At 38.9% G+C, this 13,460-nt stretch overlaps 1 protein-coding gene across 3 annotated transcripts in view; it reads right to left on the bottom strand.

Annotated features, from left to right (window-relative positions):
* Positions 1 to 12,281: 12,281 nt before the first annotated feature.
* The window catches only part of SMYD2 (SET and MYND domain containing 2), a 52,766-nt gene continuing 51,587 nt past the window's right edge, over positions 12,282 to 13,460 (bottom strand). For all 3 annotated transcript variants that reach the window (XM_047751971.1, XM_047751972.1, XM_047751973.1), the window contains one exon: positions 12,282 to 12,704. In XM_047751971.1, coding sequence (XP_047607927.1) covers positions 12,624 to 12,704 — 81 coding nt within the window. In that variant the 3' untranslated portion in view covers positions 12,282 to 12,623. The remainder of the gene's footprint in view (positions 12,705 to 13,460) is intronic.

Below are 13,460 nucleotides of genomic sequence, written 5' to 3' on the forward strand. Positions count from 1 at the left end.
GAACAACCAAATAGAGATGAATACAATAACTGACATGGAAAGCACACGAAAGAATAAACAGACTAAATGATACAGAGGAGCAAATCTGTGAACTGGATGACAGAGTAGTGGAAATCACTGGTGCTGAAAAGAAAAAAGAAAAATGAGTAAGGAGAAATGAGTTTAAGAGACCTCTGGCACAACATCAAGCGCACTAATATTTACATTACAGGAGTTCCAGGAGGAGAGAGAGAAAGGACCTGTGCACATATTTGAAGACATAATAGCTGAAAACATCCCTAACCTCGGAAAAGAAACAGTCACTCAAATCCAGGAAGTGCAGAGAGTCCCATACAGGATTAACCCACAGAAGACCACACCAAAACACAGTATAAGCAAAATGACATAAAAAAAGAGACTTAAAAGGAGCAAGGAAAAGAAATAAACAGCATAGAAGGGAACTCCAATAAGGCTATCAGCTGATTTTACAGCAGGAATTCTGCAGGCCAGAAGGAAGTCACATGGTATATGTAAAATGCTGAAAGGGGAAAAATTCAAACAACACCACTCTACCCAGCAAGGCTCTTCTTCAGGTTTGAGGTGCAATCAAAACACAAGAAAGAACTAAAGAAGTTTGGCACCACAAAACCAGCTTTACAACAATGTTAAAGGAACTTCTCTAAGCAAAAAAGAAAAAGCCACAGAAAAAAAAAACAAAACAAGAAAATTATGAAATGAAGAAGCCCACTAATAAAGGCAAATATACAGTAAAGGTAGGAAATCATCCACACACAAAGTGGGTAGGGAAGTTAGACAAAATAGTAAAAATCCTATAGATCCACAATAAGTGGTTAAGGGATACACACAACAATTAGATGTAAAATATGATGTCAAAAACAGTAACTGTGAAGAGAAGTGAGTACAAATGCAGGGCTTCTAAAAATGCATTTCAAATTTAAGAGATCAGCAACTTAAAACAACCACATATATAGACTGCCATATAAAAAAAAAACTCATGGTAACCACAAACCAAAAACCTATAATAGATACACTAGATACACACAAGGAATACAAAAATAATACTAAATATTGTCATCAAATCACAAGTGAACAAAAGGTTAAAAGATCTGCAAAACAAACCCAAAACAATCTATCAAAAAGAACATACAAATCAATAATTACCTTAAATGTAAAAAAAAAAAAAAGCTCTAACCAAAAGACATAGAGTGGCTGATGGATACAAAAACAAGATCCATATATATATGCTGCATACAAGAGACTCACTTCAGATCTAGAGACACACACAGACTGAAAGTGAGGAAATGGACAACGTATTCCATGCAAAAGAAATCAGAGTAGCAATACTTAGACAAAATAGACTTTAAAGACTGTAACAAGGGACCAATCCAAGAAATAGGTATAACAAGTATAAATATATATGCACCCAGCATAGGAACACCTAAATAGATAAGGCACATGTTAATGGACATAAAACAAGAAATCAACAGTAATACAATAATACTAGGGGATTTTAACACCCCACTTACATCAATGGACAGATCATCCAGACAGAAAAATCAATATAGAAACAAGGAGATTGGGATAAGATGGTGAAGTAGAAGGACTAAGCTCATCTTTTCTCATGAAAACACCAAAATTACAACTAACTGCTGAACAACCAACAAAATAGACAGGACGCTACTAAAAAAGATATTCTACAACCAAAGACGAAGCTGCCACATCCAGATGATAGGAGAAATACTTTTGCAAAATAAGCAATCCCATACCTGCTGGGTGTATGACTCATAGACTGGAAAAATAATGTATCACTGAGGCTCTCCCACAGGAGTAAGAGTTCTGAACCCAAAGTCCAGATGCCCAGCCTAGGGGAGGAGGAGCTCCTGGGGCATTTAGCATTAAAAGCCAGAGGGGCTTGTGCACAAGAGTTCCACAAGACTGAGGGAAACAGACCACTCTTGGAGGGCATGCACAGGATTTCATGTGCACTGGGTCCCAGGGTAAAGAAGAGACTCCATACAAATCTGGGTCAGACCCACCTGCAGGTTTTGGAGGGTCTCTGGGAAAGCAGGGAGCAGCTGTGAAGTGCTGTGTTCATGGGACTTTGGTGCTGAGATCTTGGGAATAATTATCAGTGTGAGCTCCCCTGGAGGCTGCATTTTGGAAAAATCTCGCCCCACCCATAAGAGCTGAGAGGCCCCAAGCCTAACACCAAATAGCCTCACCTATCAGCAAACAGTCTGCCTAAAGTCATCCTAGATATTGAACTGCCTGTAATCATACCCAGGAACAAAGTCCCAACCACCAGAGGGACATGATTCAGCTCCACTTAGCAGTGGGGAGGCACCAGTCCCTCCCATCAAGAAGACTGCCACAAGTCTCTGTATCAACTTCACCCACAAGAGGGCAGGCATCAGAAGCGAGAGAGGCTAAAACCCCATATCCTGCAAAAAAGAGATCATGCAAAAAATGAAAAGACAGAGAAATAAGAGCCAGATGAAGGAAGAAGTCAGAAGTTCAGAGAAACAGCTTAGTGAACTAGAGATTAGCAATCGCCATGAAAAAGACTTTAGGGTAATGATGGTAAACATGATCCAAGATGATGGGGGAAAAAAAAAACTGGAAGCAAAGATTGATAAATTACAAGAAACTCTGAACAAAGAAATAGATTTAAAGATTAAACAAGCAGATATGCAAATACAATAACTGAAATAAATTCACTAGAAGGAAACAATAGCAGAATACAGGAGGCAGAAAAACAAATAAGTGAGGTGGAGGACAGACTGGTGCAAATCATTGATGCAGAACAGAATGAAGAAAAAAGAATGAAAAGAAATGAGAACACTCTAAGAGAACTCTGAGACAACTTTAAATGTACCAGCACTCACATTATAGGGGTGCCAGAAGGAGAAGAAAGGGCTGGAGAAAATATTTGAATTGATAGTAGCTAAAAAATTCCCTAATATGGGAAAGGAATCACTCATTCAAATCCAAGAAGCTCAGTGAATACCATATAGAATAAATCCAAGGAGGAGTTCCTGCCATGGCTCAGCAGTAATGAACCCAACTAGTATCCACGAGGATGCAGGTTAAATCCCTGGCCTCACTCAGTGGGTTAAGGATCCGGCGTTGACCTGAGCTGTGGTGCAGACGTGGCTTGGATTCTGCATTGCTGTGGCTGTGGTGTAGGCCAGCAGCTGTAGCTCCAATTCAACCTCTAGCCTGGGAACTTTCATATGTTGTGGGTGTGGCCCTGAAAAAAAAAAAAAGGCAGAAAAATAAAAGAATAAACCCAAGGAGGAACACCCTAAGACACATATTAATGAAACTGACCAAAATTAAAGACAAAATTGAAATCAGCTAGGGAAAAGCAAAAAATAAGATACAAGGGAGCCCCAATAAAGTTATCAGCTGATTTTTCAGCATAAACTCTTCAGAAGAGAAGGGAGTGGCACCATATACTTAAAGTGATGAAAGGAAAAAAATCACCAACCAAGAATATTGTACCCAGCTAGTCACTCATTCAGATTTGAAGGAGAAATCAAAAGGTTTAACAGACAAGCAAAAGCTAAGGGAATTCAGTACCACTAAACCAGCTTTACCACAAATACTAAAGAACTTCTCTAGGTGGAAAAGACAAGACCAAAACCAGAAATATTAAAAATGAGAAGGCTCACTGGTCAAGGCAAACATATACCAAATGCAGGAAATCATCCATACACAAAGATGACACCAAAACCAGCAATCATGTGAAAAGGAGGGTATCAGTACAAGATACTGGAGAGGTGTTTGCACTTAAGAGACCAGCAACTTAAAACAATCTTATACGTACATAGAGTCCTATATCAAAACCTCACGGTAACTGCAAGCCAGAAATATACAACAGATACACACACAAATAAGAAAAAGAAATCCAGGAGTGGGATCAAAATGGCAGAGAAGTAAGATGTGGCACTTACCTTCTCCTAGAAACACATCAAAAAACCATCGACATGTAGAACGATTTGCACAGAATATCTACTGAATGCTGGCAGAAGACCTCAGACTTCCAAAAAGGGCAAGAAATCCTCCACATAACTGGGTAGGACAAAGGGGTAAAAAAAGAAAGAGAAAAGAAAAAAAAAAAAAAAGCAATCAGCATGGGACCAGCACTCCTGAGAGGGAGCTGTGAAAAAGGAAAGGAATCTGCAACTTGTGAGTCCACCTAACTGATAAGGAGATTCATTGGGACAGAGAGGGAACCTCAAAGGCTCAGAGAAAATCACAGCAGCCAGTCTAAGCAGAGAGAAAGCCACACAGACCATTGGTACCACTGCCCAGGAGTACACTGACTACATGGAAAACTGATTATATGGAAACTAAACAACATCCTACAAAAAACCCAATGGGTTGGAGTTCCCATTGTGGCTCAGCAGGTTATGAACCTAGTATCCATGAGGATGTGCTTTCAATCCCTGGCCTTGCTCAGTGGGTTAAGGATCTGGTGCTGTGAGCTGTGGTGTAGGTCACAGACATGGCTCCGATCCCAAGTTGCTGTGGTGGTGGTATAGGCTGGCAGCTGTAGCTCTGATTTGACCCCTAGTCTGGGAACTTCTATATGCCACATGTGCAGCCCTAAAAAGCAAAAACAAAAAAACGACAAAACAAAAACAAAACACCGCAATGGATCAATGAGGAAATCAAAAAGGAAATTTAAACATGCCTTGAGACAAATAACAATGAAAACACAAACATACAAAATCTATGGGATGCCATAAAAGCAATTCTTAGAGGGAAGTACATAGCAATATAGGGCTTCCTTAAAAAAGAAGAAAAATCTCAAATCAACTTAACCTACCACCTAAAAGAATTAGAAAAAGAACAAACAACCTAAAGTTAGCAGAAGGAAGGAAATCATAAAGATCAGAGAGGAAATCAATAAAATATTTTTTAAATAGCAAAAAATCAATAAAACCAAAAGCTGCTTCTTTTAAAGGGTAAACAAAATTGATAGCCCCCTGGCAGACTCATCAAGAAGAGACAGTACACATGCACGCACACATGCGCGCGCGCGCACACACACACACACACAGAAATGAAAAGGAGAAATCTCAAAGGATATTGCAGAAATAAAAAAAAAAAACCATAAAAGAATACTATGAACAATTATATGTCAACAAATTTGACAACCTAGAAGAAATGGGCAAATAATACAGAGACATATTTTCTAGAGACATACAGCCCACCAAACCTGAATCAAGAAGAAAAAGATCATTTGAACAGAATGATCACTAGAAATGAAATTAAATATGTAATAAAACACTCCCTACAAACAAAATTCCAGGACCAGATGGCTTCACAGGCAAATTCTACCAAATATACAAAGAAGAATTTAAACCCATCCTTCTTAAATTTTTCCAAAAAAAAAATTTTTTTCCCAAAAAGATTGAAGAAGAAACACCCTCAAAGACATTCTATGAAGTTACTATCACCCTAATATCAAAACCAGATACTACCAAAGCTGCCAGTGGGCACATGAAAGAATGCTCAGCATAACTAATTATTAGAGAAATTCAAATCAAATCTACAATGAAGTACCACCTTACAATGGACAGAATGGTATCATTAATAAGTTGACAAATAACAATGCTGGAGAGGGTGTGAAGAAAAGGGAACACTCCTACACTGTTAGTGGGAATGTAAATTGGTACAACCACTATGGAGAAGAGTATGGAACTTCCTCAGAAAACTGAATATAGAACTACCATATGATCAAACAGTCCCACCTCTGGGCATATATTTGGACAAAATACCAATTCAAAAAGTTACATGCACCCATATGTTCATAGCAGCACTATTCACAGCAGCCAATACGTGGAAACAATCTAAATGTCTACTGATAGATGAATGGATTAAGAAGAAGTGGTACATATATACAATGGAATACTAATCAAACATAAAAAAGAACAAAATAATGCCATCTGCACAACATGGATGCAAGTAGAGCTTCTCATACTAAGTGAAGTTAGACAGCAAAATACAAATATCATGATATCTCCTATATGTGGTCTAAAAAAAAAGGTAAAAGTGAACTTCTTCGCAGAACAGAAACAGACTCACAGACTTTGAAAAACTTAACCTTAAAAGGGGACAGGTTGGGGGGTGGTGGGAGAATGGACTGAGCGTTTGGGAATGGCATATGCACAATAAGGTATATGGAATAATTGGCCAATGGTGACTTGTTGTATAACACAAAGAACTCTCCCAATATTCTGTGATAATCTCTATGAGAAAAGAACCTGAAAGAGAATGGATGTGTGTTCATATAAAACTGAATCACTTCATTGTACAGCAAAAATTGCCACAGCATTGTAAATCAATTATACTTCAATAAAATTTTTTAAAAAGTGAAAAAAAAAATAAAGTTGGAGAGCTGAGTAGGAGCCAGATTTTAGAAGGCTTTGAAAGGAAAAAAAAAAGAGTTCCCGTCATGGCACAGTGGTTAACGAATACGACTGGGAACCATAAGGTTGCAGGTTCGGTCCCTGGCCTTGCTCAGTGGGTTAAGGATCCCACGTTGCCGTGAGCTGTGGTGTAGGTTGCAGACGCAGCTCAGATCCCACGTTGCTGTGGCTGTGGTGTAGGCCAGCGGCTACAGCTCTGATTAGACCCCTAGCCTGGGAACCTCCATATGCCGTGGGAGCAGCCCTAGAAAAGGCAAAAAGACAAAAAAGAAAGAAAGAAAAAAATAATAAGGAAACAAAGATCTTAAATAACACATTAGACCAAATGGACTTAATTGATATATAGAGAGCACTGAGCATTCCATTTGAAAGCAGCAGAATAAACTTTTTTTTTTTCTCTTTAGGACCACACCAGTGGCACATGGAAGTTTCCAGGCCAGGGGTCAAATCGGAGCTTCAGCTCCTGGCCTACACCATATCCAGAGCAACACAGCATCCGAGCTGTGTCTGCAACCTACACCATAACTTACAGCAATGTCAGATCCCTAACCTACTAAGCAAGACCAGGGATTGAACTTGCATTCTCATGGATACTAATTGGGTTCATAACCCACTGAGCCACAATAGGAACTCCAGAGTACACATGCTTTTCAAGTGCACATTGGAATATTTCCCAGGACAGATCACATGCTAGTCCACAAAACAAGCTTTGGTAAATTTAATAAAATCAATACTGTACCAAGCATCTTTACCAGCCATAATGCTGAGTCCAGCAATCAACTGTAAGAAAAAAAACCTGCAAAAAACACAAACACATGCAGGCTAACAATGTATTACTAAACAATTAATGAATCACTGAAAAAATAAAAAAGGAAATAAAAACGTACCTAGAGACAAATGAAAATGAAAACAGGAGTTCCCATTGTGGCTCAGCAGGCTAAGGACTCAACAGTCTCCATGAGGATGTGGGTTCGATCCCTGGCCTTGCTCAGTGGCTTAAGGATCCAACATTGCTGCAAGAGGCATAGGTCACAGATGGGGCTCAGATCTGGTGTTGCTGTGGGTATGGCATAGGCTTCAGCTGCAGCTCCAATTCAACCTCTAGCCTGGGACCCTCCATATGCCACAGGTCTAGAAATAAAAAGAAAGAAAATTAAAACAGGATAATTCAAAACCCAAGAGATAGAGCAAAAGCAGTTCTAAGTGGGAAGTTAATAGAGATACAAGCTTACCTCAGTAAACAAGAAAAACCTCAAATGAGCAAGCTAACATTACACCTAAAAGAACTAGAGAAAAGAAGAATAAAGCCTAAAGTTAGAAGCAGGAAAGAAATAAAGATCAGAGCAGAAATAAATGAATTGGAGACTAAAAGAAAAAAAGAAAGATCAATGAAACTAAAAGCTGGTTCTTTGAAAAGATAAACAAATTTGATAAGACTTTAGCCAGACTCATGAAGAAAGAAAGGGAAAGGGCCCAAATCAATAAAATCAGAAATGAAAATGAAGTTATAACCATCACTGAAATAACAAAGGATCATATGAGACTACCATGAACAAGAAATGGACAAATTTTTATAAAGTACAATCTTCTAAGACTGAATCAGGAAGAAATAGAAAATATAAACCAATCAATTACCAGCACTGAAATTGAATCAGTAATTTTAAAACTCCCAACAAACAAAAGTCTAGGACAGGATGGATTCACAGGTGAATTCTACTAAATATTTAGGGAAGAGCTAACATGTATATTTCTGAAACTATTTCCAAAACATGCATAGGAAGGAACACTTTTGATCTCATTCTATGAGGTCAATATTACCCTGATACCGAAACCAGACAAAGATATCACAAAAAGAGAGAAAATTACAGGCCAGTACCACTGATAAACATAGATGCAAAAGTCCTCAACAAAATATTAGCACACCAAATCCAACAACACACTAAAAGGATCATTCACCATAATCAAGAGGTATTCATCCCAGGAATGCAAGGGTTTTTCAATATCCACAAATCAATATGATACATCATATCAATAAATTGAATAAAAAAACCCTACAATCATCTCAACAGATGCAGACAAAGCTTTGATAAAATTCAACATCCATTTATGATAATAAAAAAAAAAACCACAACAACTCTCCAGAAAGTGGGCATAGAGGGAACATATTTCAACTTAATAAAGGCCATATATGACAAATCCACAGCTAACATCCTATTCAATGGTGAAAAGCTGAAAGCATTTTCTCAAATATCAGGAACAATACAAGGATACCTACTCTCACCATTTTTATTCAACATAGTTTTGGAAGTAGTAGGCACAGCAATGAGAGAGGGAAAACAAATAAAAGGAATGCAAATTATAAAGGAAGAAGTAAAACTGTTTGCAGAGATACTGCACATAGAAAATCCTAAATATACCATCAGAAAACTAGAGCTCATCAATTAACTTGGTAAAGTAGTAGGATGCAAAATTAATATACAGAAATATGTTGCATTTCTCTACACTAACAATGAACTAGCAAAGAGAGAAATTAAGGAGATTCATTTACCACTGCATCAAAAAGAATAAAATATCTAGGAATAAGCCTACCTAAGGAAGCAAGAGATCTGTATTCATAAAATCATAAGACAATGATGAAAGAAACTGAAGATGACACAAGAAAATAGAAAGCTATACCATGTTCTTAGACTGGGATAATTTATATTGTTAAAATCATCACACTACACAAGACAATCTACAGATTCACTGCAATCCCTGTCAAAATACTAATGGCATTTTTCACAGAACTAGAACAAATAATTTTAAAATTTGTATGAAAACAGAAAAGACTGAATTGCCAAAATAACCTTAGGAAAGAACAGAATTAAAGGAATCATGCTGACTTCAGACTATACTATAAAGCTACAGTAACCAAAACAGTATGGAACTGGAAGAAAAACAGGCACTTGGATCAATGGAACAAGAGAAGTAGCTTAAAAATAAACCCCTACACCTGTGGTCAATTAATTTACGACAAAAGAGGCAAGAATACACAATGGAGAAAAACCAGTCTCTTCAATAATTGATGTTTGGAAAACTGAACAGCTACATTAAAAGAATGAAATTAGAACATTCTCTAACACCATACACAAAAATAAATTCAAAATGGACTAAAGACCTAAATTCAAGGCCAGATATTATAAAACTCCTAGAGGAAAACATAGGCAGAACGCTCTTTGACAAAAATTGCAGCAATATTTTTTTACATCCATCTCCTACAGTAAAGGAAATAAAAGCAAAAATACACAAATGGAACCTAATTAAACGTAAAAGCTTTTTGCACAGCAAAGGAAACCACTGACAAAATGACAACCTACCGAACAGGAGAAATATTATGCAAATGACATGACCAATAAGGGACTAATAGCCAACATATATAAACAACTCACACAACTTCACATCAAAAGATCAAACAAGCCAATTAAAACATGGGCAGAAGAACTGAATAAATATTTTTCCAAAGAGAAAATGCAGATGGCTAACAGGCACATGAAAAGATGCTCAACATTGCTAATCATCAGGGAGATGCAAACAAAACTACAATGAGGTACCACTTCTCACCTGTCAGAATGGCTATCATCAAATAGAACACAAATGCTGGTGAGGATGTGGAGAGAAGGGAAGCCTTATACACTGTTATTGGGAACATAAATTGGTGTAGCCACTGTGGAAAATAATAGAGGTTTCTTAAAAAACTGAAAATAGAAATACATGTGACCCAGAATTCCACTCCTGGGTATATATCTGAAGAAAACAAAAACACTAATTTGTAAACATACACGTACCCCAATGTTCATGCAGAAAATGCCAGTGTATGTGGAGAGAGGTAGAATGAGAAGAGAACAGGTACATATGCTAATTTTCTTCTCTCAATCATGGAATAATAAACTCAGTTTATTTTCTTTGGCTGACAAGCAGAAGTAGTAGTCTTATCACATAATTTAGCCTATAAACCATAAAACTAACTATAAGTAGATAGACCTGTTCATTCCCAAATAGACGATTACCAAGAAGGAAATTTTTAAAAAGAAAACCCCAAAATGCAGAAGATAAATACAAGAAAAACACACAAGTGTGCAATAAAATGACAAAAACAGAATCAAACACATCTATTTCATATGATTTTCCTTTTTATTATCTTTAATAACAAATGGGGGAAACTTTTCAGACTTAACAGTTAAGAAATGTAACAGAAGAAAAGAGCTATATCCAATCTCCTGGGTTATCTATGCATAACGGAATCACTGCTGTCCAGCAGAAATCGGCACATTGTAAATGAACGATAATTTTTTAAAAAATCATGGAGTTTCCATTGTGGCTCCATGGTAACAAACCCAACTAGTATCCATGAGGATGCGGGTTTGATCCCTGGCCTTGATCAGTGGGTCAAGGATCCAGCGTTGCCATGAGCCGTGGTGTGGGTCGCAGACATGGCTCAGATCCCGTGCTGCTGTGGCTGTGGCGTAGGCCGGCAGCTGCAGCTCTGATTTGACCCCTAGTCTGGGAACTTCCATATGCCGCAGGTGCGGCCCTAAAAAGACCAAGAAAAAACAGAAGAAAAGAGTGCAGGACCTGTATAAACATCACTAAACCCCATCTGAGGCAAAACACAGACAAACTGATAAACTCCTCACATTCTTGGAGAGAAAGACTCACCAAGAGGTCAGTCCTCTGAGTACCACTGACTCCAAGGAAATCCTAATAAATACTCCAGCAGTACTTTGGCTGTGGAGTAGGCCACTATACTACAGGGGCGTGGAAAACACGGGGACCACATAAGCACACTGTTACAGGAGCTACCCTGGGGTGGCAGCAGTACTAAGGAAGAAGAGACAGCTCATTTTTTTTCACATACATTTGTCTGATTTAAATTTACTGAGAAAACATCACTCCTGTAAACTTTATAAAACCTACAGAGATAGTGGGCTAAGCTTATTTTACTTTGCTAACAGAGTAAATTGGCCAATTATAACACCAAGCTCCCCGGAACCAGGACTGTGCCTTACCCATCTCTGTGCACTTGGAGCATGTTTTGCATAGAGTGGGTGTGTTCAAAAAACATCTTAACGCGCCTCACTGGACAGGAGGCCCTCTACCTGCTGAATCCACTGTGTGCAGTTATTAGCTGTGAGAGAGATGCGCATGGATGTCTGCAGATGCGGAAGGAAGGATAACGGACCAGGTTTACACCTTGTTTCAAAGCCGTTTGCAGATCATGAATCTGAAAGAAAGCTGACAAGTAAACTCCATCCGACTTTAGTTATTGCCCAATTGGGGAGCTGCCTCTCCTGGGACCACAAGAAACTCTTCCGAGCAACATCCCCGCGCTGCGGTGTCCTCTCTGCAGTGGTTGCTGAGAAAACCATCCACAGGTTGCTGGGTCCAGGCCGTGGAAGCTGGATTCCTGCTGGCTACTGGGGAGAGATCAGCGTTTGCTCAACACCATGGAGTTGGTAAGGAAAAAATGTTTTTCCTGTTTAGTCTTACTCCAGAGTACTTCCAACAAGGGGAGTACTACAGAGAACAATCACTATGCAGTGACAGGATACCAGACACTGGACAGAAAAACACAAACTGACACATCCTCCTGCCAGGGAGGGGTACCCAGGTCATTTAATCACTCTCTGCCACCTTGCTTCCCTTCTCCCACCTCCGTGCTCTCGTCCTCTGTGGGCACTGTATCGGAAAAGCAGCTGCAGGCCAAAGAAGCCACCGGGCTCCCTACCTGATGCAGAACAGGTGTGATGTCCACGCCAAGCCTCGGCCCCACTACCCCGCCAAGAGAAAAACACAAACTTCAAATACTCTTATCTTTTTTATTCTGTCATCATTTAGGTCTGTTCAGAACATGAGAGTAGGCATGAAAGGAAAAATAACTGCATGTTGAAATGCAATCTGTCTAACATATATGAAACTGTGCCGTTATCTCGTAGGGGAAAAAACACATTCAAAAGTTAATTTGATGGTAAGGTTAAAGATTAAGACCAAGACCAAGTAAGCCATGTAGAAAGTTTAAGTGCAAGTTGTGTTTTCATTCCAGTGAGTTTACAGAAATGCTGGCGTGATGAGTACAATCTGAAACAGTCAAATCCTTGAAGTCTTCTGCACTAGTATTTAAATAAATGCTAACAGGTCAGCAGAGTTTCAGTGGCTTTCAATCTCCTGTTTGATCTCAGAAATGTAAGGATGGTCTTTGCCATGAGCTACTTCCATGATGGCGATGGCCTAGGAGAGAGAGGAAGAGGGTTGAGAGCCCGAAGCCAGCCCCTCGCCCTCCCCCGGCTAAGTGGGATTCCGGCCGGACTTCTCGGCTTGAAGGCACAGGATGCAAACCTGCGTTCAGGGCCTCTGCTCTCCTCCTGGGTCCGGCTTTTTTTTTTTTTTTTTTTTCAAAAACAAAAACCCAAAGAAAGCAAGACTGTCTCATAGCCGACTAGTCACCCGCTCTCTATGGTTGAGGAAAACATTATTCAGGGGCTGAAGAAATAAAAGAAACACTGATTCAGGGACAAACCCTTTTGATTGCAGTTTACACGGCTAATTCGTAACTAAACTGTTCCCCCTTTCAAATGTGTATGCTTACCTCTGAATGCATATTATTGAAAAACTTAAAAATAGGCACGAAGTTCAGGTAAGGAATCCAGAGAGAATATATTTAATAAGGTTTAAGCGGAAGAGATGCCGGTGGCTCTATTACTTTCTAGCTGGGTAACCTCCGGCCATTTACTTAACGACTGGATGCCTCATTTTCCTCATCTGTGAAACAGAACTCATGCAAACCTCTCAGAGTTGTTAGTACGTATCCAGTGTTTAGGACAGCGCCTGGCATATAGGAGTTATATATCTAATGGAATCCATAATAATTTATTTTGCTCTTTTGTATTCAACTATATTATTCACAGACTGAAAAAAATTATTCTCACTCCTCCCAAACAGGGAATCGTGGATGGCCTGTGACTCTGGCCTTGCTTTCTATTATAC

This window comes from Phacochoerus africanus, chromosome 11 (genome assembly GCF_016906955.1).
Source record: "Phacochoerus africanus isolate WHEZ1 chromosome 11, ROS_Pafr_v1, whole genome shotgun sequence".
NCBI classification, from domain to species: Eukaryota; Metazoa; Chordata; class Mammalia; order Artiodactyla; family Suidae; genus Phacochoerus; species Phacochoerus africanus.